Raw genomic sequence first — 20,773 nt, forward strand, 5'->3', positions numbered from 1 at the left:
AAAGCTTAGATGAGATGAAAACTTATCAAGAAAAATATAAATCCCAGAACTGAAGCAAGAAGAATTAGAAATGTGGAACAGTTCTATGGCTATAGAAGAAACTGTCTGTAGTCTAAAAATATTCATGTATCTCTAAAAATAAATGTTGATACACACTCTTTTCCAGTAGATGAAACTTAATTCACCTCCTCTTGAGTGTTGACTGGACTTAGTTGTTCGTGTCTAATTGAATAGATTATAGAAAGGGAAGAAATGTTAACTTTGTACCAGAGAAACCTGGCAGATACCATGTTAACCAAATGATCAAGGTTAACACTGCCAGTGATAAATTATGTTTAAGGCCACATTCCCCAGATACTATATAATGAGAAGCATGCTTCATCTCTATGGTATTCTTCCCCCAAATCATAACCCCAGTCTAATCTGAGAAAAAAGAGATAAAGCCATATTTCTTCAGAATACCTGAAAAGTGCCTTTCAAAAGTGTCAATGTCCTATTAAGGAAAGGCTAAAAAACTGTCAGAAATTAGAGGAGACTAATGAGATACGGTGACTGAATGCAACATTTTGCCCTGGATTAATCCTGGAACAGAAAAAAAGACATTGGTGGAAAACCTGGTGAAATACAAATAATATCTGCAATCTGTTTATTATTATTGTGTGATGTTAATTTCTTATCTTGATAAATGTCCCATAATTATGTAAGATGTTAATATTAGGGGAAGCTGGATGAAATAAATATGAGAACTCTTATACTACCTTTGCAAGTTTCTGTAAATCTAAAATTATTCCAAAAATTTAATACATTTTTCCTAACACATATCATGTTAAAACGAGCAAACAGAATACTTGTTTTTATCCACTCCCTTCTAAAACGCCACTGAAATGAAAACTCTAGTGAAATGGAACCCTAAATTAGAAACTGAGAAGACCAATATATATTGTAGAAACTCCTAAAGGCTTACTTGTTTGTGGCACCAGAAACTTCTGGAAGTGGGAATGAAGGTGAGGACTCAACTAGAAGGAAAGTTTGAAAGTCTATTTAATAAGCAGTTAGGCCCCCATGCATTTTTTCCACTTCTGATAGAAAACTGGGGTTATTTCTCTGGAAAAAAATAAAATGTAGGGTCTCTGGGAACAGGGATCACCAAGGCAAAGTGAACATGGGGTTGGGAGGAGAGCAAGGTGAAAAGTTTCATGCTGCTTGTGGAGAACCTTAGCCATTTTTCCTATCCCAGCTCTCAGAATGCTGACAACCAGACAGGAAATTGGAAGATTCTTTTCTGAGGAATTTAGACAGCCCAAGATAAAAGACCTAAATATATTGGTATCAGAAATTGCCCCAAGGAAATAACCAAGCCAGATTACTCTGCTATTAAGATCATAGTCCATAAACCACAACTGCAAGCACAGAGATGTTACTCAGCATTTTAGTGCTCTCCTCTTTAAACATGAGCAAATAGTCAAGTATGAACAGATAACTTCCCATGAAAAACAGGGAATAAAACATTCTGTAAAGTGTGGAAAGTTAAAAAAAAACTATCATTAAGGTTCTTAAAGGTAAGAGAAGATTTTACATCTATGAAACAGGAAGAGGATGCTATTTTTAAGTCAAATAAAAGATTAGAAATCTAAAATATAGTAGAAAGTTAAAAAAAAAAAAAGAAAAGAAGTTGTAGAAGTCTTCCAGAGACAAGGGTGTAAAAATACAAAAAAAAAAAAGGCAGAAAATAGGAGTGAAAAGAGTAGAAAATTAGGCAGTCAGCTTAGGAGGTTCATTAGCTGAATCAGAGGATTCTTGAAAAACAGAAAACAATGCAAGAAATAATGTATGTTTAGTATTATTATTATTAAAGTAAATCTCCCAAATTGAAGGACATGAGTTTCTATATTGTAAGACCTGAGTTTCTAGATAGACCTATAACTAGGTTTGTCATGAAATTTTTAAGAAATGGGGATAAAGAACATGTGTAAAAGTTCTTAGAGAAGTAAAAGCTTATGCAATTGAAGAGGTATCAGAATGTAATCAGATTTCTCAAAAACCTTTAAAACTGCAGAAATTTCCAAGCTAGAAGTCCACACTTAGCCAAACTCTAAATTAAGTTTGAGGGTAGAATAAAGTCATTTTTCAGACAAAGAAAATATCAAAACTTTTATTTCCCATGTGCCTTTTCTCAAGAATCTCCTGCAGGAAGTGCTCTGTCAAAACAAAGGAGTAAACCAAGAAAGAAGAATTCAGTGATATCCAGAATGCTGGAGTAACAGTTCAAGAGAGATGTAGTGAATTTCCAGAAATATGCCTGAGGGAGATCCAGATTAGACAGTTATGTAACAGACCTAGAGAACAACCAATCCAGTCTGGAGATATGTCCACGAGATATGTCTCCAAGAAAATAAACATAATAGAAGGCCTAATATCTTTGAATATACTGAGAAGCTATTTAGACAATTAGATAACAGTTTGGGAATCAATTCATAATGCTTATTTGCTCAGGCCAATATAATGTGGCTACAGTAACATAGGATCATCGGAAGATATTTTCACTCTTTCTTTGGCAACTCTGCTAGGTAAAAAATCCCTGAGCTAGTCTGCTAGAGAATGGGAAACCACAGGAAGGAGAAACAAACCTTTCTACCTGAGGCAACTCAGTAGTGGCAGCCACATCAGCCGCAACAGTTGATTTCACATACGTGGAAGACCCCAGCCAAGACTAAAAGAACTGCCCAGCTGAGTCCAACTTGGGCTCTTGGCCAACCTGGAGAATCATGACCTAAATCAGGGATTGGCAAGCTTTTTCTGTAGAGGATCATATAGTAATAATTTTAGGGTTGATGGGACAAGAGGCTTAATCAAGAATATTATGTAGGTGCTTACATAACAAGGGAAAAAAACTTCACAAATTTTACTGATGAAATTAAAAATATAATGATTATTTATTTATTTATTTATTTTAGAATGCATGAGCAGGGGGAAGGGCAGAGGGAGAGAATTTCAAGCAGACTCCCCACTGAACAAGGAGCCTGACACACAGCTCGATCTCAGGACCCTGAGATCATGACCTGAATCAAAACCAAGATTCAGACACTTAACCGACTGAGCCATCCAGGTGCCTCGATTATATTTTTTTTTTTAAGATTTATTTATTTATTTATTTGACAGATAGCGAGAGTAGGAACACAAGCAGGGGGAGTGGGAGAGGGAGACACAGGCTTCCCGCTGAGTGAGGAGCCCGATGCGGGGCTTGATCCCAGGACCCCGGGATCATGACCTCAGCCGAAGGCAGACGCTTAACCGACTGAGCCACCCAGGTGCCCCTCGATGATATTTTTTAATAATATAAACCTAGTGACAATAGAATTCTCTTTGGGGAGGATAACATTTTGCTTTATTGTGGTTCAAAGTTAGATAATCCCTATCATGAAAAATGGCTACAAAACTCATTAATGCTGATATGTTGTAAGATTCTACATATTTCATCTTTAAAAATGCCTAATGCGGGTAGATACTATCAAATATTGGTATCAGTCAATGAGCATGATTTTAACTGAGCATATTCATTACTTGAGAAACATTTATAGAATTAGGTTATTCTACTAATATTTTACATTTGGCATATCATTACGGTGTAGATTAATTACTTCCAATTGAAAGTTAGGTGAAAGTTTCTCAACTGTGCAGTACGTGGATTTTGAAATATAGATATTTTATGCATTTGTATCAGTGTCTGAGAAGCACTGATGGAACTGCAGTTTGAACTCATAAATTTGTGTAGGAATGGAAGGCTCACTTTTTTTTTTTTTCAGGTTTAAAAGAGAAATTTTTTTTAATTTTATTATGTTATGTTAATCACCATACATTACATCATTAGTTTTTGATGTAGTGTTCCATGAAGTCTCACTTTTTTTAACCGTAAGGCAACTTGACTTGACTCATGATTCAAACACTCATTTTCTAAGGTACATTTTCACAACCACATGCAACATTTTAAATAATATATAATTATGAAATATGCATACATTGTGTATTTAAAAAAAAGAAGCACAGTTGCCCCCAGAGAATTTCTGATACTATGGTATATAGCCCACAAACAGGAATTGAGTTGATTGCTGAAATTTGTTCCATAAATAATTTAACTGTGTTTATAATCCTTAACTAAATTACACCGAAAAAGAACAAACAACCACAGGTCATTTATTAGTTCATGATCCTATGATTACTGAAATGTATGGTAGGTTAATGGATACTAAAACATAAATATACTTCTAAGCAATAAGGAGAAATTAAAAATCTTAAATAAAATCTCACATAAACTTTTAGCCCTAAATTATATTCATCTTGACGTATTTCATTGTTATCCAGTCATCCAGGTTTTTAAGAAATTAGTATATAGAACTCTTTCTTCCACATTTAAAAACTAGCTATATAATCATTTGGATATGATTTCTTGCATAGATTTTATCTTTTTATTGCATATATTTTAGATAAAAATATTTAAGATATGATGAGAAACGTAACTGATATATTTTGACAAATCATAACATATATGCAAGTGGATGTATTTCCCTCCACAAACTATTTACTGTACAGTAGTGGTTCTCAGCTGGCGGCAATCTAGTGAGTAGATGCCAGAGATGCTGCTTACCCCAGGACATCCCCCCACAACTCCCAGCAAAGAAATGTCAATAGTACTGAGGCTGAGAAACCTGCCTTAGAGAATATACCATGTTCCAATGGTGTAACCTTTCCTAAAATACTCTGGAAAATACTCGTTTTAATTGCCTATTTGCATATACTCATTGATGGCACATCTTCCTTCCTTGTGAGGTATATTTTATGTTAGACGAATTCTCATGTCTCATAGGGAATTCAACAAAACATCTAGGCAGAAATTCACAGGCACTTTGTATACATGCACCTAAAATCCACTAATTATTTCCAACTAAGTCAGCATTTGGTCTAATTAGAAAATGGATGGCTTAAACTTTACTTTTTGTATTATATTCAAAGGAATTTATTTCTTGGCAAGTATTTTTTAAGGATGGATTTCACAACCTCGACTGTCACCTAATTCCCAACTGGAGAGGAGAATTGAATTAAGAAACTTTTTTTTGAAAATGGTTCCTTATCAGCTCAAAAAGCAAAGAGATCCTCAAAAATGTGGATTGAGCAGATAATAAACTCTCAGCCCCCCAAAAGCCAATGGAAGAACAAATTAACTAATTCTTCATGTTTTTTCTGCACCTATCCCTTTTATTTAAATTGATGTTTTTGCCTGGTCACATTCACTGATACAACCCTTGCTACTTAGAAATTCTGGTTGATATTTAATGTGACATGGATTTGTCTTTTACATTCAAATAATCCAGGTCTACAGTTCTTATCTGCAGTTCTAAAATTTCAAAAGCCCTGAAAGCTAAGGATTTTATAACTCAACTGTTGGCAAAACCTGCCTGAACTGATGTGGAGCTTTTTGTACTTTTAATTTACCCACATAGTGTGAATGTTCATACTGTCTACTATAGAACTATCAATGTGTTGTGTTTCAGGGGGCTTAGCAATATTTTTTGCCTTTCCAAAATATGAAAATTTTCAAATTTCAAATTAGTGTGATACCAGTAAGAATTGTAATAGTATATGATTTTATTTTAAATAATTTTATTTGTTCTCATTTTTGTCTTTGAACATTTATCATAGGTTTTCAACTTTAGTCTTTCCAAATAATTAAGGAAACAACTTAGTACTCTATTATTTTATCAGTGGAACTAGATCTTAATGTATTCAGTGATTGAAGATAAAATGGTAACCATTTTCAAAGTTACCACCATTCTAGGGATTTGTAGATTTGTGACTTCATTTTCTATTTTACAAAAGGAATCCAAAATATTATGAGCATACCAGTATTGAAGTGGAAAGAGGAGATATGATCAGGCAGATGATAAAAGATGATGTGTATGCTGCTAACATTTCTAGAAACATGCTGAATATCACATAATAATCTTTTTAAAATACAGAATAAAATTTGATGTCATTCTCCCTCAAAGAAGGAAAACTAAAATGTAATCAAGGATGTAAGAAAACAGCCATTTCCATGGACTGCTTATTGAAAAAAAAAATGTGTACAAAAGGTCAGAAACTATAAGAGAACTCAAAAATTATATTCTTTGACCAAAATGATTCTACTTCTTGAATTCATCTTACAGAAATACCTAACATGCACCACAAAAATACATATATGGATGTTCATCACTGCTTTATTTTATTAAAACAACCATAATACGCATGAATAAGGATTGATCAAATAAATTCTTGCATATCCCTGCAATGGAATGTAAATCATATTATGAAGGAATGTATAATGGGTTAAAGTACTCAAAATATATTTTAAGTGTAAAATGCCAGTTAGAAAATAGTATGTACAGTTTGAGCCCCACCTTCTTTATACCCAAGTGTGGAGACATGTGTGTATTGTTTTGTGCTCATAATTTTCTGTATTTTCAAATTTTCTACAGTAAATATATTCACAACAGGAAATTCTTAATATTATTTCATATTTCCTGGGTTATATACACATATCTAAAATTAATTGGGAAAAACCAAACAAAAACAAGCATACACTACAAAGTAAAGAGTCCTTAAGACTAACAAAGTGAAGCAAATACTCCCACAAAATTTCAAGGCATTTTCTAACTGATCACCTGTAAAAGAAGGATGCTACCTATATAGGTAAGTACAAGTTAAAGAAGTTTATTTTGTGGTATTCATCCAATCCATGATATGCTATTTTAAGCAGAAAATATACTTTCTGAAAAGTGTTATACTTGTTTTTCAGAATTTTAGCCTTTTTTCTCCTTATCTGAAATTCTGAAATCTCCAAGGTACTTGACTACAATTTCAGTAAAATAGGAAGTACCACTTTTCTCCCCAGATTCCTCATTTCAAATATTAGCACACAGGGTGGAATTTTTACCTCTTATTCATGGTGTCCAGCTCTCAACATCTTAACCTGGCAGAAGGACCAAACTAGCTGTAAATCTTCACCCAGACCACACTTGATTACTGTATGATGGGAAAATTAAACGTGAATAAAACAGCTAGAGCATTAGGGTGTTCTTGGAAGAATAAACACAAGTTGGAAGTCTTATGTGGATAGTGCAAAGTACAGGAAGGCAATCAATCATGTAAACATCAAATGAAAGGTTGGTAAGGAAGCCATTGGAGTCTGTCAGGCGCTCCCTGCAATAAATGACTTATTCCATTTCTTTTCCCTTTCACTCGGTTTAGAAAAATGAATTCTGTGGAATCTCTAACATCCTAAAAGATTTTGTAAATTCTTATTCCTGTTTAAAGATACACTTTGAGCGGAATGAGCTCGACCCATTGCAGAGGAGTTTTAGTTTATATGAAATGGACACAAACATGTCATAGTGCATACCTCCCTGACTTTTTTTCTTCCTCCCACAAACAGGAAACTGTTAAGGCAGCAATAATAGAAGAGCAAAAGCGAAGTGAAAAGGCTGTGGAAGAGGCAGTGAAGAGAACAAGAGATGAATTGATAGAGTATGTAAAAGAACAGAAAAGAGTAAGTATCCCCTGAAGGGTTTTACTTTGTGCTTCCATAAACTGAAACATTGGCTTTCCTACAATAATATGACATTTTAAAATATTTAAAATGTCCTTTGTCATCTAATTTAAGAATCTCCAAGATTCTTTTTCTGTTACAACTATATATTCTGATAGTTCTATCTTTAAACATAAATGCCATCTGTCAACAAAAAGCAACACTGAATAACTTCTTGCTAGACTCCTAGAAATGACCTATAGCATTTCCAACTTAATTACCTCATGAAGAAAGTAGACAGTTTTAGATTTTTAGGTTTTTTGCCATAAATTTGTTAATTTCTTACACTAGCTGTTGAAATTTGCATACACACTTTAGGCCTTCTGACTGTTAACACCACTGTGGTTCTAGTAGACTTCAATACAGTTGGCAAGTTAAGGTTCTTCTGTCATAGTTCCATTTCAGAAACATAATTCAGAATATGCTTCAAAAAATTCAGAATACATATTGAAGCTTTACAAAATAAATGTCACTTCAGTGCAGTGTGGTCTTATTAAGGTGTGAGTTTGAGCAGTGGCTGAAAATAATGGGTCAGACTTCATTTGTAGTCTTTGCAACAGATCTTTAGTCTTAAGTAAGAAAGATAAGAAACACATAAGATGTTTAATGTAATCTCTGTAATAAACATATTCTAATATAGTACATAAGAAGTTATATAATAAATTTTCTTATACACAATGGTTTATCTTTTTTTATATGTTTCGTATAACATGTTATATATTATAGAAGTAATATACTTGGGGATTATCTAATATATAATATTAGATATATATATGTAATATAAACATGTAGCATTTAGCCATATGTGTTATGTAATATATAATAAAAATATAAATAAAGCATAAAACAGTGTGTGTATGAGGAAATTTGACACATGATATCTAAACTTAATTGGTGGTCAAATGGCAAAATAAATACAAAATGTAGGATTACCCTTCAGTTGGCAGTTAAGTAGAAGGCTAGGAGTACAGTAAAAGCACATGACACCACCTTAATTCCACACTCTTAATTTGAAGTCAAATTTGGTATGAGAAAAAGAAAATTCTCCTCCCTCAATAGCTACCATTAGGTTTCAACAAAGGAGAATTTGTCAGCAGAATAGAAATTGCTAATTAAACTTTCCAGGTGAATTATCCATTCATAGAAGCATTTTGTGTGGGATTAAATTTTTGTGCATGCTATCCAGGTGTTTTTAAAAGCAGTTTCACCCAAATAAATTCCTGATAGGTGCCTAACCTTCTGAAGAGAAAACTCTGAGCCAAAAATAGTCAGTGGACTTTTTAGGAAGTGATATATTCTCAGAAAACAGCTATTTCCCATGTGTATCCCCAAAATGCTTATTTTCAGTAGTCTGATTTAAAAGTAGTCATGCAACAAAGGAACTATATTGCTTTCCACATATGCACAGCAATTGCAGTAGTGAAAGAACATACACTTCAAGTAAATTCAGGATGTCTTGTGGGTGTATCCTTTTCTTTCAGGTTTTCTTAATAATATGTGACCAGTCTTTACTTGAGCTCTAAATCTGAACAAGAGATTATAGAAAAAAGCGAACACACTCATGACATTATTTTACACTTGATCTTAGCCAAAAGGCTGAGAAGCGATCTCATGACATTATTTTAGATTAGTATTTTTTTAATCAAAATGGAAGATTTTTCTTAGAAAAATTCAAAATTCTGTTACTTTCCCATCAAAAGGAGTCATGTGGCTGCCATAAGAAATGTTTAAGATGAGAGCAAGAAATGCTCTTCTAGGAGTTATCCGGTCCCTATGTGAGCAAATTAATCCTTGAAGTGATTGACAATGCACTCTGCCAATTTAATCTGTGTATTCTTACAAATCCTATTAAAGAATTAGTATTCATTTGTATTAGGTAAACCAGTTCTCACATGTAGAAACATTCATTAAATAACAACAACAAAATCAGGACATTTGATTCTATTTGCACCAAATTTCCACTTTTATGCTTGTTCCTGTATATGATAAGGGAAATAAATGTAATACCTACCTTACAGAATTGTCACTAATAATAAACATATAATAAAATAGAACAGCTGAAGTAAGGACTCAATAATATGTGCTATGGTTTTTATCATTTTCACTGCATTATTAGGAAAAAAACCCAGAAACTCCTACTAGCATTATTTTTTTTTTTTGCTAATGAAAAATGTGCTTTTCAGATTAATATTTGGCATTCTCTTTCTTCTGAAGTTTACAGTGTGATTCTAAAAGTTTATTCCACTCTTGTTACTAGATTCACAGATTAGAACTGATTTAATCAGTATACTAGTAGGAAGTTTATTACTTCCACTTGGGGATTTGGGAGTTATTTTTATAGCCCATTGTGGAATACTTTTAATATTTGAATGTTTCCATCTCTTCAAACAGAAAAGCTATAAAAAAGGAAAATGGATAAAATATCTGAAATGGAGCACCAACTAATTACTGGACCTCTTTTTTATATAACTTTTTAAAAATTTAGATTCTCTATACTCTTCTTCTTTCCAAAACTGGGTTTCAGTATTTCAAGTTAATTTGTGTGAATATCTTTGGGCTTGGAAATTTTTCACAAAAAATAAGATATCTCATAGCTTATAAAGTCATAGTTAGAAGAAACAAAAGTTTTTTAGCAAATTCATAATCTTCTTGTCTCTTTCCAAAAGACTAAATTAGGGCAACTCATCTCTACTTCTTCCTTTGTAAGATGGATTTCTATTTGCATCAGAGAAGAACACTTTTCCAGAACAAAAATTTTCCTTTCTCCTCTCCAGCTTTTTTTAACTAGAGAGTCAACTTGAGATTTTTAGCCTTAGACACCTCAAAAGCCCTATAGACCTTAGTTCCAACTGGGCTTACATTCCAGTCTGTGAAGTAATCTTCCCCTTTTGAAGTTTTCAGAAATCTTTGAAGGAAGAAGTCTAATGTTGTGTTAGTTCCTGTCTTCAATGTCTTTTGTCTTAAACAGTTTTTCCTTTGACATCATCTTACCCTTACCAAATTCACTAAAAGGCTGAAATGAAGACTCTTTTCCCTACATCTTTTCCTTTAGTCTTTTACTTTTAAAAGATAGGGAAACACAGAATGAAAAACCCAAATGCTTAACTTTTCAAATAACTTATAGCTTGTCCTACAGTGTAAGATGCAGTAGAATCACGTATCACCATAGTGGTAACGTTGCTTTTTCCATGTGTCTGCAGTGAACAAGTTTTTAATCAGTTATCCAGTCCTTTTAAGTATTACAATTATACAAAGAATTAGAATTAAAATTATACAAAAATTAGAATTATACTGAGAAAATGTACTTTTAAATGCCATTTACCAGTTTTCCTTAAATCAATAGAGATATCAAATTTTATAAATACTATTCATCTAGTCTAAACATCTTCGATAGAACAGAGGGGCTACCTATACATGTACTAATTAAGTGAATTATAATTTACACTGAAATTGCATACTAAATTATTTACTAAGTTGGATACATAGTACTTATATTTTTAGTCCAAGTCATAGTAGTAACCAAGAATTAGTATGGAATCAAAATACCAAACAAGGAGAGCTTTTTAAATGACCAGTCAGAAAAATAATTCAAATTAATAATGGATCTGTTCCAGTGATAAATGACTTTCTTTTAAGTATTCTAAGGAAAAGGGTTTTTTTTTTAATCCTCTGTAAATTCTATCTTGTTAAGCCCAGAAAAAATAATTATTATATTGAATTCACAGTTAGCATAGAATTGAAAAGCTGCTGTTTTGTAGCCTCAACTCTACAAATTTTCCAACAGTTGATAAAAATTGTCTGTTTTTTTTTTAAAGATTTATTTATTTATTTATTTATTTGAGAGAGCGAGCACGTGCATGTGCATAGGGCGGGGCAGAGGGAGTGAGAGAATCTCAAGCATGCTCCCTGCTGCGCACGGAGCCCCGTGTGGGGCTTCATCTCACCACCCTGAGATCACGACCTGAGCTGAAATCAAGTCGGATGCTTAACCAACTGAGCACCCAGGTGCCCCTGAAATTGTCTAACTTTTTAAATAAATTTAGAAATCTTCACTGTAATTTGTACAATCCAAAGAAAAAGTAAATAGGAAAACCTGAAAAGATTTTAAGATATATTTAATTTGAGAGTCAGCTAGGTGTCTTCAAGTATAGTGATTTGCATTGGAAAGGCCATAACTGTATTTCATTAAAATTTAAATTTTGGTCCAAACTCTCTTGAATCATTATAAATTCTACATAAGAGGTTGCAAACTGTAACCCGTGGGTCAAATCTGGTTTGCTACTTGTTTTTGTAAGTAAAGTTTTATTGAAACACGCAGCCATACCCATTCATTTATGTATCATTTTTTAGCTGGTTTCATGCTGCAATAGCAGGGCAATTTGAGATTCTATCAGGACCGTCTAATGTAAAATATTTACCATCTGACCCTTTATAGAGAAAAGCTTATCAACTCCTGTTCTAGACCATCAAAATCATCTTATAGGGAAAATTCCTTCCTGTCAGGCGTTTAAAATATTTATTCTTTTGTTATGCCTCATTGTAACTAGACAGTTGAAATTCCATAGGTGCCAATCTGGGGAATATTTTTCTCTTGATATTAATTGCCAGGTAAGGTATTATTATAATATATTAAATCCGGTGATTAGTGGCATAAACTGTATTTTAGACTAAAGGAGATTATAGAAAAATTAGATAGGAAAGACCACATCCCTTGATACTTCCCTAGGGAGGAAGAATTTGTGGTTTATAATGACCTATGGCCCTTGGATTAGAATGGAGTGTTCCAGCCCATCCCACAAGTTAAGACTGTTACACATGAGCTTGCTATGAGGGAGGAAGTGTGAATAACATTCAGCAAGCAACAACTACTCACAGCCAAGCAGTGATTCCTAAAAAATAAAATCTTGTCCAAATGTAATAAAAGATTATTTTTTTTTCCTCTGAAGAACCAGAATTATGGCCTGTGTTTTCTAAATCACCTCCAGGAAAATAATCTTCACTTTAGAGGATCCTTTTAATTTAGATCTTTAGAGAAGACTAAGGAGCAATTATCTTCATTTCAAAGTTTTTGTGTTCAAGGCATTGTCAGAATTTCTTAATTTTAAAAGGACTCTTTTAATCCAGTTTTGCTACATATTCTTGAGTATTTGCCTCTCAAACTGATTATTAAAAGGTAGTATTTGGCCAAAATGAACTCTGTGATCAGTTCTACAGTTACTTGAATTAAACATGATTTCAAGACAGTTATCTAATATCTTATGGTGCCTTATTTTTCTCCTCTTAATAATATGGAAGTTGCACTGTCAGATCTCTAATGTCTCTTACAGCTCTAAAATCTATCAGCACTGTGCATAACATTTTCCTTGACAACTGATAGATCTTTTGAGGGGTTTTGAATTCTTGGCATAAATAAGTTGCATCATACTAGTTCTTTTATATATTATTTATGCATTAACATGGAAAACGACACTTTCTGGCATTTCCCAGCCTTCTGCCTCATTTTCATTCTAACTGACTAGCCTAATTAACTTATCGTACTCATTCTGGGGCAGGCTGTATATTGCCTATGCAAGAAGCATCTGCCCTTAGAACTTTTGATTTGGGTCTCATATAAGAAAATGCTTTTATCTGACCAAGGCATATTAAAATGAATATACCCTCACATGTACTTGTTGTCCTTTCATTCATACCTCATTTTTTGATGCCAAAGGGAATTTAGTCTACTCCATACTACCTGTATTTCAAGTTAACCCATAAAAAATTTACCTTCCAAATTTATAAAATTTCATCCATTTCAAATGGTACAATAACAAATACATAGAAAGACATATAGATTTGGAAATAGCCAGTGCTATTGTTATTTTCATGGAAATCAGAGTTCTTAGAGTGCGCTATTGAGGATATAACCTAGGAGAAGAGTTTGAAAGATCTGAGGTTGTTCAACTGAAGAAAAAGTTACTATGGAAATTCAATAATATAGAAACCCAGAAAACATGATCTTACTATGATCTTAGTGTTAAAGGAATACCTAGAAATGGTCAACTTAAGTGGAATCTAGGTTGTTGAAGTGAAATGTTCTGTATCAGAAAACAATACAAAACAACAACCATTTATTGAGCATTGAGTTTGTCCAGGATGCCATGATAGCTGCTTTATTTACACTGTTTCACATAATCCTCAAAACAACCCTAAAATAATATCTGCACTTTACAGACAAGGAAAATTGAGAGTCAGTGATATTTGATAACTGCCAAGATCGGTAGAAGAGAAAGTCAAGATTTTAACTTGATTCTGTCTGACTGTAAACCATGTAGGGAGATTCTCCAGTAACTCCTTAAGTCTGGTTAGATAATTTGCTTTACACGTTATTTTTCAGACGACTTTCTAGGATTGTCAGTTTCTCCATTAGCAGACTTTTAATAAACCTTTCTACTTGTACAGGCTCCATCTAGATAAATTAGAGAAATCAGCTCCATCCAGACAAATTAGGAAGAAAAACAGAAAAGCATGGAGAGTGTGCAGTCACACACCTCACTTGGGAAATTGCTTGCAATTATATATTGCATACAATTTATAAATTATTTTTAAGTAGGTATTTCACCTATTGTGAACTTTTGAGTTCCCTAGCAAAGGCTATTGGTTTAGATTATTTTAAATATTATTTCATTCCCACAGGGTTTTAAGGTTTTGATTTATATAAAAAACAGGCCTGATGTTTTCCTAATTTTATTAGGAAATATTAGGTGGTGGTAAAAGATTGACAAAGTCTTAAAATGAGGTTTCTCTAAAATGCGCAGCATGAATTGGGCTATGAAGTTAAAACCACCACCGGTTTATATAATAGCAGCGATAAGGTAGCAATAACTTTGTCTTGCTTTTTTTAAAACCAGTCTAACTTTACTGTTCTAGGTAGTATTATTATCTCTATCTTTGTCCAATTAACACTGTATTTAAAACCCGTAGCCTATTCTTTTTAGTTCTCATTAAAGTCCTTATGGGTATATTCTTGGAATTAGTACACATTTCTACTCACATACAGGCTAACGCCAAACTCCCTTAAAATTATACTTCCTCTAAGAATTAAAAAAAATGAAACAAAAGTAACATGTCATAGTTATTTCAATCCTTTAAAAATGAAACAAAAGTTACATGTCAGAGTTATTTCAGTCCTTTAAAATAGATCCAAATATACAAGTCATTATTGCAAACAAGTTTTTTATGTAGCAAATTAAGAAAACTGAGCATGATCCCAACATAATCTGTTTGAAAGCCAATTTTGTTGAATTTTGAAGTTATGTTGGCGTGGATAATATTTTTTTTAACTTCATTTTATTCTATTTCAGCATGGAGCTAAAGCAGTATAATCCTAGTATTTACTTCTCTGACACTTCTTAGTGGCTCTCAATTCTTAATTCAATCTTGCTAGGTAGAGAGAAGAAATTACTGTCTTTTACAAGAAAGATACAAGGATTGAACAATAACAAACAACTCAGGCCTTGCACTAATATCTACAAGAGCTTCTTATGAAACATTTACAAATATAATCACTTTCTCTGTGTACTTCAAACAATTGAACTATAGAAATTATGTCTATAGGATTGTGTGGGCTTACTCCATAATAGGTTAATGTTCTGTGTATTATCCTACATATTTATGAATATCTGTTGCTTCCCATTCTTTGACTTATTTTTGAAATGTATAAATTGTTAAGAGATGAGTTATTTTTTATGTGCTACTTTTTAACTGAAACTTCTAAAATGACTGTTTTCTTATTTCCTTTCTTTATCAAAATCTCTTTCAGTACAAAGGAGATGGTATTATTACTAAATGACACTTGGTAGTTGTTACATTTAAACTACTTGATTTATTATATAGTTGTTTTCCATCATATGCATCTCCTCAGCCATCAGTTCTTTCCTTTGAAAAAATAGCAAAAATAACAATTTGGTTTGTAACTAATAGTGCCTTGGAAACAGCATGAAAAAATCATTTTCTAAGAGATGCGGTATTTTTCTTCTCATATGAAAACAGAGAAAACCTCCTTGACATTCTGTTCATTGCTGATTCATATGCACTGACATGACCTCTCTGTGCTCCTGTCTTGCTTTGGAAGCTTTGTGCTCACTCTTTAAAGGAAGGCCAATTATTTAGTACATGTGAACTCAAGTCTGTAACAGAGAGGAAACAGATACATCATTTATTATAATCACATTATTTTTGAATGAAATCCATTAGATTATGGGTGAATCATATGTCTGACTTAGTCTTTGACTAAATTGTCAGACAATTTTTCTTATTTTTTTAAAATAGGAATACTAAATGGATAGGCAAGATATAATTTTACTTTTCTTTCTGTGGGATTGATGTACCAGTGTATATCTCTTATTATTTCTCTTTTTAAAGATATTTATTATCCTTTGTTCTTTTTCTAGTAGTTTTTCATTCATTCCCCTCATCATTGATTGGTTCAGCTGAGATTCCATAATCCTTAGTTTTATACATAAAACTGCAACATTGTCATGAATTTACCCTCTAAGAACTAATTTTTATCATTGCATCCCTTTAGCAGAGAATTTAAGATTAACCTAATTAAGATCCTATAAATATTTGACAGGTTGTTGGTCTATTTGAAAACTATATATTTTTTAAATTCGGATTGAATTCCTAATTTTATGCAACAGAGGTTGATTCTGACCAATTAACAGAAGAGGAGTTTATTTATTAAGAGGTTATTGGGATGGGAGAAACAGGCTTTGAAGCTCAGCTTCCAAAAGCAAAGCCCAAAACCATGACATAGAACTGACCTAATGAGGAATTCCCATTGCTGCGGCTTGCCCACCAAATGCTCCCCCTCCCAACTCATTGCTTTCCCTTTCCCACTTACACCACTGCATCTCACAACCTCTAGATGTTGGCCCCCAAAAGCCAAAGTCTCTGCCTCTATCCTCACCAGTTAAGAAGGTCCCAAATGAAGTTTCATTCATCAGATTGTTCATTTTTTCTTGAAATCTCATGGGGGCAAGCCTGATTGGTAGACCTTAGATCACATGCCTATATACTGGGTACGAAAAGAAGCTAAGAAAATATTCTTTGGGCATTCTACCTCGCAGTGACCAAACTTATAAACACAGAATATCTCCTGATATGTTAAGGGTTTTCACAAAATGCCAAAACAAGAAAATACGGCAGATGTATACTATCCTACGTTGCTTGGCTATTCAACATCAATTTATACCCTTTGTCAGTACTTAAACCTAACCTTTAAAATACACTGTTCTTCCATACTTAACCATATTAACAGTAATATCAAGTAAAATAATAACAAAATACTTCAGCTATCCCTTATAAAAACAAGATGTGTTCATAATGGGAATGGCCTAAAGTCTCTTGTAGCAAACTACCACACGGCAAGTGCAGCTGAGAGTGTGAATGATCTGATCACATAACTTCTGCTGTTTCTTTCTCAAGTCTCATTCCATGTATGTCACAGCCACTTAATATGGTTTACTACTGAGCCTGCCTGATTTAATAGTTCAGTGAATCAGCTAAACCAAGTTCATTTAGGGCAGATCAGGTCACATTTATTGTTTCCGCAGCCTGATACACAGACTCCAGTAGCACTTGGTAATGAACTAAATGCTCCCTCTCAAAGGGACAAGTTTCCTGCCTGATGACTTTGCTCCGGAACCTTAGAGATCTCTGCTAGGACTCCTTGATCCGAACTTGCCACAGGTTCCATCTATATCACTGTGATAGAGTACTAACGTCTCTAAATCCACTGGCTCTGTTGGTCATGAAGGCCAGGTAGATGCTCCAGAGCCCGGGGCAACTAGGAAGCCTCCTTTGTCCTTTTGCGCTCACTCAACAGCTGGAGGCTCTCAGGTCACTTCCTAAATACGTCAAAGCAAGATTCCCAATGGGATATATATTATTTTCAAAAAGACCCACATACCACTGTGCCTCTTTCTTAGTGGCAGGAGGCATAAGGTATAGTTAGTTATCTAACTTTGTAGAGGTTAACCTGATATGCTCAAGATCGCGGGGCCCTCAGAAACTTCACTGTGGTGTAGCTCTTACATTCTCATAATGATGTATCTCCCACCTTACTACACTCATATTGGACTTAGAGCTATGTTGTACATATCTGTACAAAGGATCTTGAATACTTACTACTTCTGCTTTCCAGGTCCTGGAGATGTAATGTCACCACCGTTGTAGTTGTCCTATGTTTTGGTGAGACAGTAATGGTCTTTGTGAAATATACTGTGGTTCAGAGCCAAGTAATTTGTATAACCCTAAGAGGAAATGATTTATTGCTCTATGAAAACAGCTTACAGGTATTCTCTCTATTGGGGAAGAAGGAAAAAGTCATGTGCAGATGAATAGTCTGAGTATACCTGGTGCTGAGCGCTAGCAACAAATGCACATCTGCAAGAGCAACTGCATATGAAACCACTATCTGATTAAGCCTCTGGTAATCTACTCTCCTTCTCCAATGCCAACTATATACTCTCTGTGTTTAATGTCCTCCTGGACTGGATGTGAGGCAGATTCAGGTTAAAATTCCATCCACTCATCATTTGATTCCCACAATCGTCCTTTGTGACCACTAGCCCACAGTGGTATTCTGGGTCCCCCGTCTTTTAGAGTTAGTTCAGAGCTATTCTACAACAGTACCCAAAAGACCTGGTATATCCCTTTCTCCAGTGCAGTTACCTTGATGGAAGAGGCCAAGCTGAGAGTTTACAGTTTACACCTGTGATGTCATTACGATACATGTCTTCAGGAACTTGCACTCTCTCCTTCACTCAAAGAGCTCTGGGTCTGCGAAGTGTCTTAGGACTAGAAATTGGAAAAGATGTTACAAATTTTTGTTTTAGTGGTTCAAGTCAGGCCTCTCTTTATTAAACCTAGATATCTTATAATTTTATTAAGTTGGAATTTTTTTGGATGCCTATCTGGTATATGGATCATTTGATCCAGTAGTCAAAGCCAATGGTCAGTGCAGGCCAGAGCATTCTGATTAAACTGAACTCTCCTAGTAAGAACAGTAACCTCCTCCTCCTGCCTCTTGCATCTAAGTGTTTCTGCCTGAGGTCGGCCACCTCAGCATCCCACTATCTACACTGAAAGCAGCGATACCCAGGAGCACTCCTGGTTTATAAAAGGTAGACAATGTTGTTCACTGATGCTGCCTTTTCCCTCCCCGGGAACATTAGGGAATAGCTCTTGGCTGTGATTTTTGCCTTGAACCGAGAATTTGGAATTGTAAACATTTCGTTATCTTTTTAAAAGCTGTGCTGTGGAATTAAAAGCCAGTCAAGAATCTTGTCTTCTTCATTACTCTTTATATTGTTGTTCCATGTTAGTAGCCACTGGATCTTCCGAAGTCTTGCCTTCATTGGTCACTTCATTTCAAGTGACTATAGTTAATAATTTGTTACTTTGCTAACTGCAGGCTGCCAGACTTGACTTTTTTTTTTTCTTTCAGAAACAGCTGGAATTTTAGAGCCATCAGCCCTTAGAGAGCCAGAACTAGCCATAGATCTTCCTGATTTTCCTGAGGCTAAATTGCCTTCAGCCACTTCTTAATAGCCATTTAGTATCAACCAGGGTTTTCCTCTTAAGCAGCAGAAGCTGTCTCTGGGCAGTTAAGCAGTAAAAAATTTATTAAAAGGAAATTGAGTAGTTGACCAAATTGTTGAGAGCTAGAGAACCAGGGTTAAGGTCAAGCTTCTAGAAACAATACCAAAACTGTACCACAAAACTTGCTTAAAGATAAGTCCCCTTTTGCTGCAACATTCCCATCAAGCACTCTAAGAGCCCGTTGCTTAATGCAACCATTGCAGTAGCCAACAGTTGAATGTGTCTCATCCTTATGAGCAAAATGGATGCTATACAGCGCTTCCTTCCTCTCATTCTGCTAAATCAAAGTCCATCACAGTTGACTCTGATTAGCAGAGCCCTGGGAATAAAGCAGGATAGATAACTATGTTTTCTGGGTTTTACCTAGGGGAGTCATACCTCATAAGGCTAGAAATTCATCAAACACAGGAAGGGTATCAAAAATCAGGGAACATTACAAGTGGCCACTACATATTTTGGAAATTTTTTCCAAGTTGCTATGGTTACAGTAGAAATATTTTTCCAGCTTTTAGTCTCATGGCTAATTCTAAATCTGATCCTTTGAAGTCAAACTACATGGGTTTCATTCTTACTAAAACAGGACTTCAGCAGTTGCCAGGTTCATCAGACATCTTGTAGAAAGTTTGCCACTTGGCCACCACAATTTCATACTTTCTCAAATAATCTGAGGTTTCTACAGTTAGGCCCAAATGATGTGACACTGTTCAGAGGCTATGCAGTATTTTGGATAGATAAGGTTTTCGTTCCATGTACTTATGCTAAAAATAGATAGCTTTAGAAGGTATATATAAATAGATTTTTTTTTTTTTTTAGGTTTTAGTGATTAAGTGATTGTTCTTGAGTTAATCAATTTTACCTTTGGTAATTTGGGGACACCTTATATACATTAGTTTTAGTACTTGTTTTCATAGAGTGATGGCCACAAAGATTCCTAAAGTAGAAAGAACTTGATTAACTTGTCTTTTTACTGAATTCACCTAGATTAAATTTCAGTTGTCTCTTGTGTCCTTGGAAACATCTTTGTTCTTGGTATATACATCACACTCTTATCAGTGGATCTCTTTCTTCTACATCCTCTCCACTTTCTTGCTATCGAACCTGTTATCCATGACCTCTGCTATTTTTTTCAACTCTAAGTGTAAAATTGAAGAAATAATAAGAAACTAGACAGCAAAGTACTTTTTATCAAATTAAGTCACATATATTCTATGTGTGTCTGAAAAAGTCTGAAAAAGGAGAGTCTTTAATCCTTAACTATGTAATAAGTACAAAGGTTTTGTTGTGTCTATTTTCACTGGTCCTTTTTACTTCTATCTTTCTTTGAGATTCTGGGCTATAGAAGATTATGGCTGCTCAAAAGCTGGCTGCCAGTCAGAACATTATTATGCTAGTAAGTTTCAAAGTTAGATCCCTCCAATCCATTTGAATCTTTTCCAGATAATGTTTTCCAATGTAGATAATTTTCTGAACATTTGAGTTGAAGTACAGTATTTTAGGATAAATCCTATA

At 34.2% G+C, this 20,773-nt stretch overlaps 1 protein-coding gene across 11 annotated transcripts in view; it reads left to right on the forward strand.

Annotated features, from left to right (window-relative positions):
- CCDC91 (coiled-coil domain containing 91) overlaps nucleotides 1–20,773 on the forward strand; it is a 360,167-nt gene that overhangs the window by 273,826 nt on the left and 65,568 nt on the right. For all 11 annotated transcript variants that reach the window (XM_078075819.1, XM_078075824.1, XM_078075820.1 and 8 more), the window contains one exon: nucleotides 7,466–7,579. In XM_078075819.1, the coding sequence (XP_077931945.1) occupies nucleotides 7,466–7,579 (114 nt within the window). The remainder of the gene's footprint in view (nucleotides 1–7,465; nucleotides 7,580–20,773) is intronic.

Source organism: Halichoerus grypus, chromosome 6, assembly GCF_964656455.1.
Source record: "Halichoerus grypus chromosome 6, mHalGry1.hap1.1, whole genome shotgun sequence".
NCBI classification, from domain to species: domain Eukaryota; kingdom Metazoa; phylum Chordata; class Mammalia; order Carnivora; family Phocidae; genus Halichoerus; species Halichoerus grypus.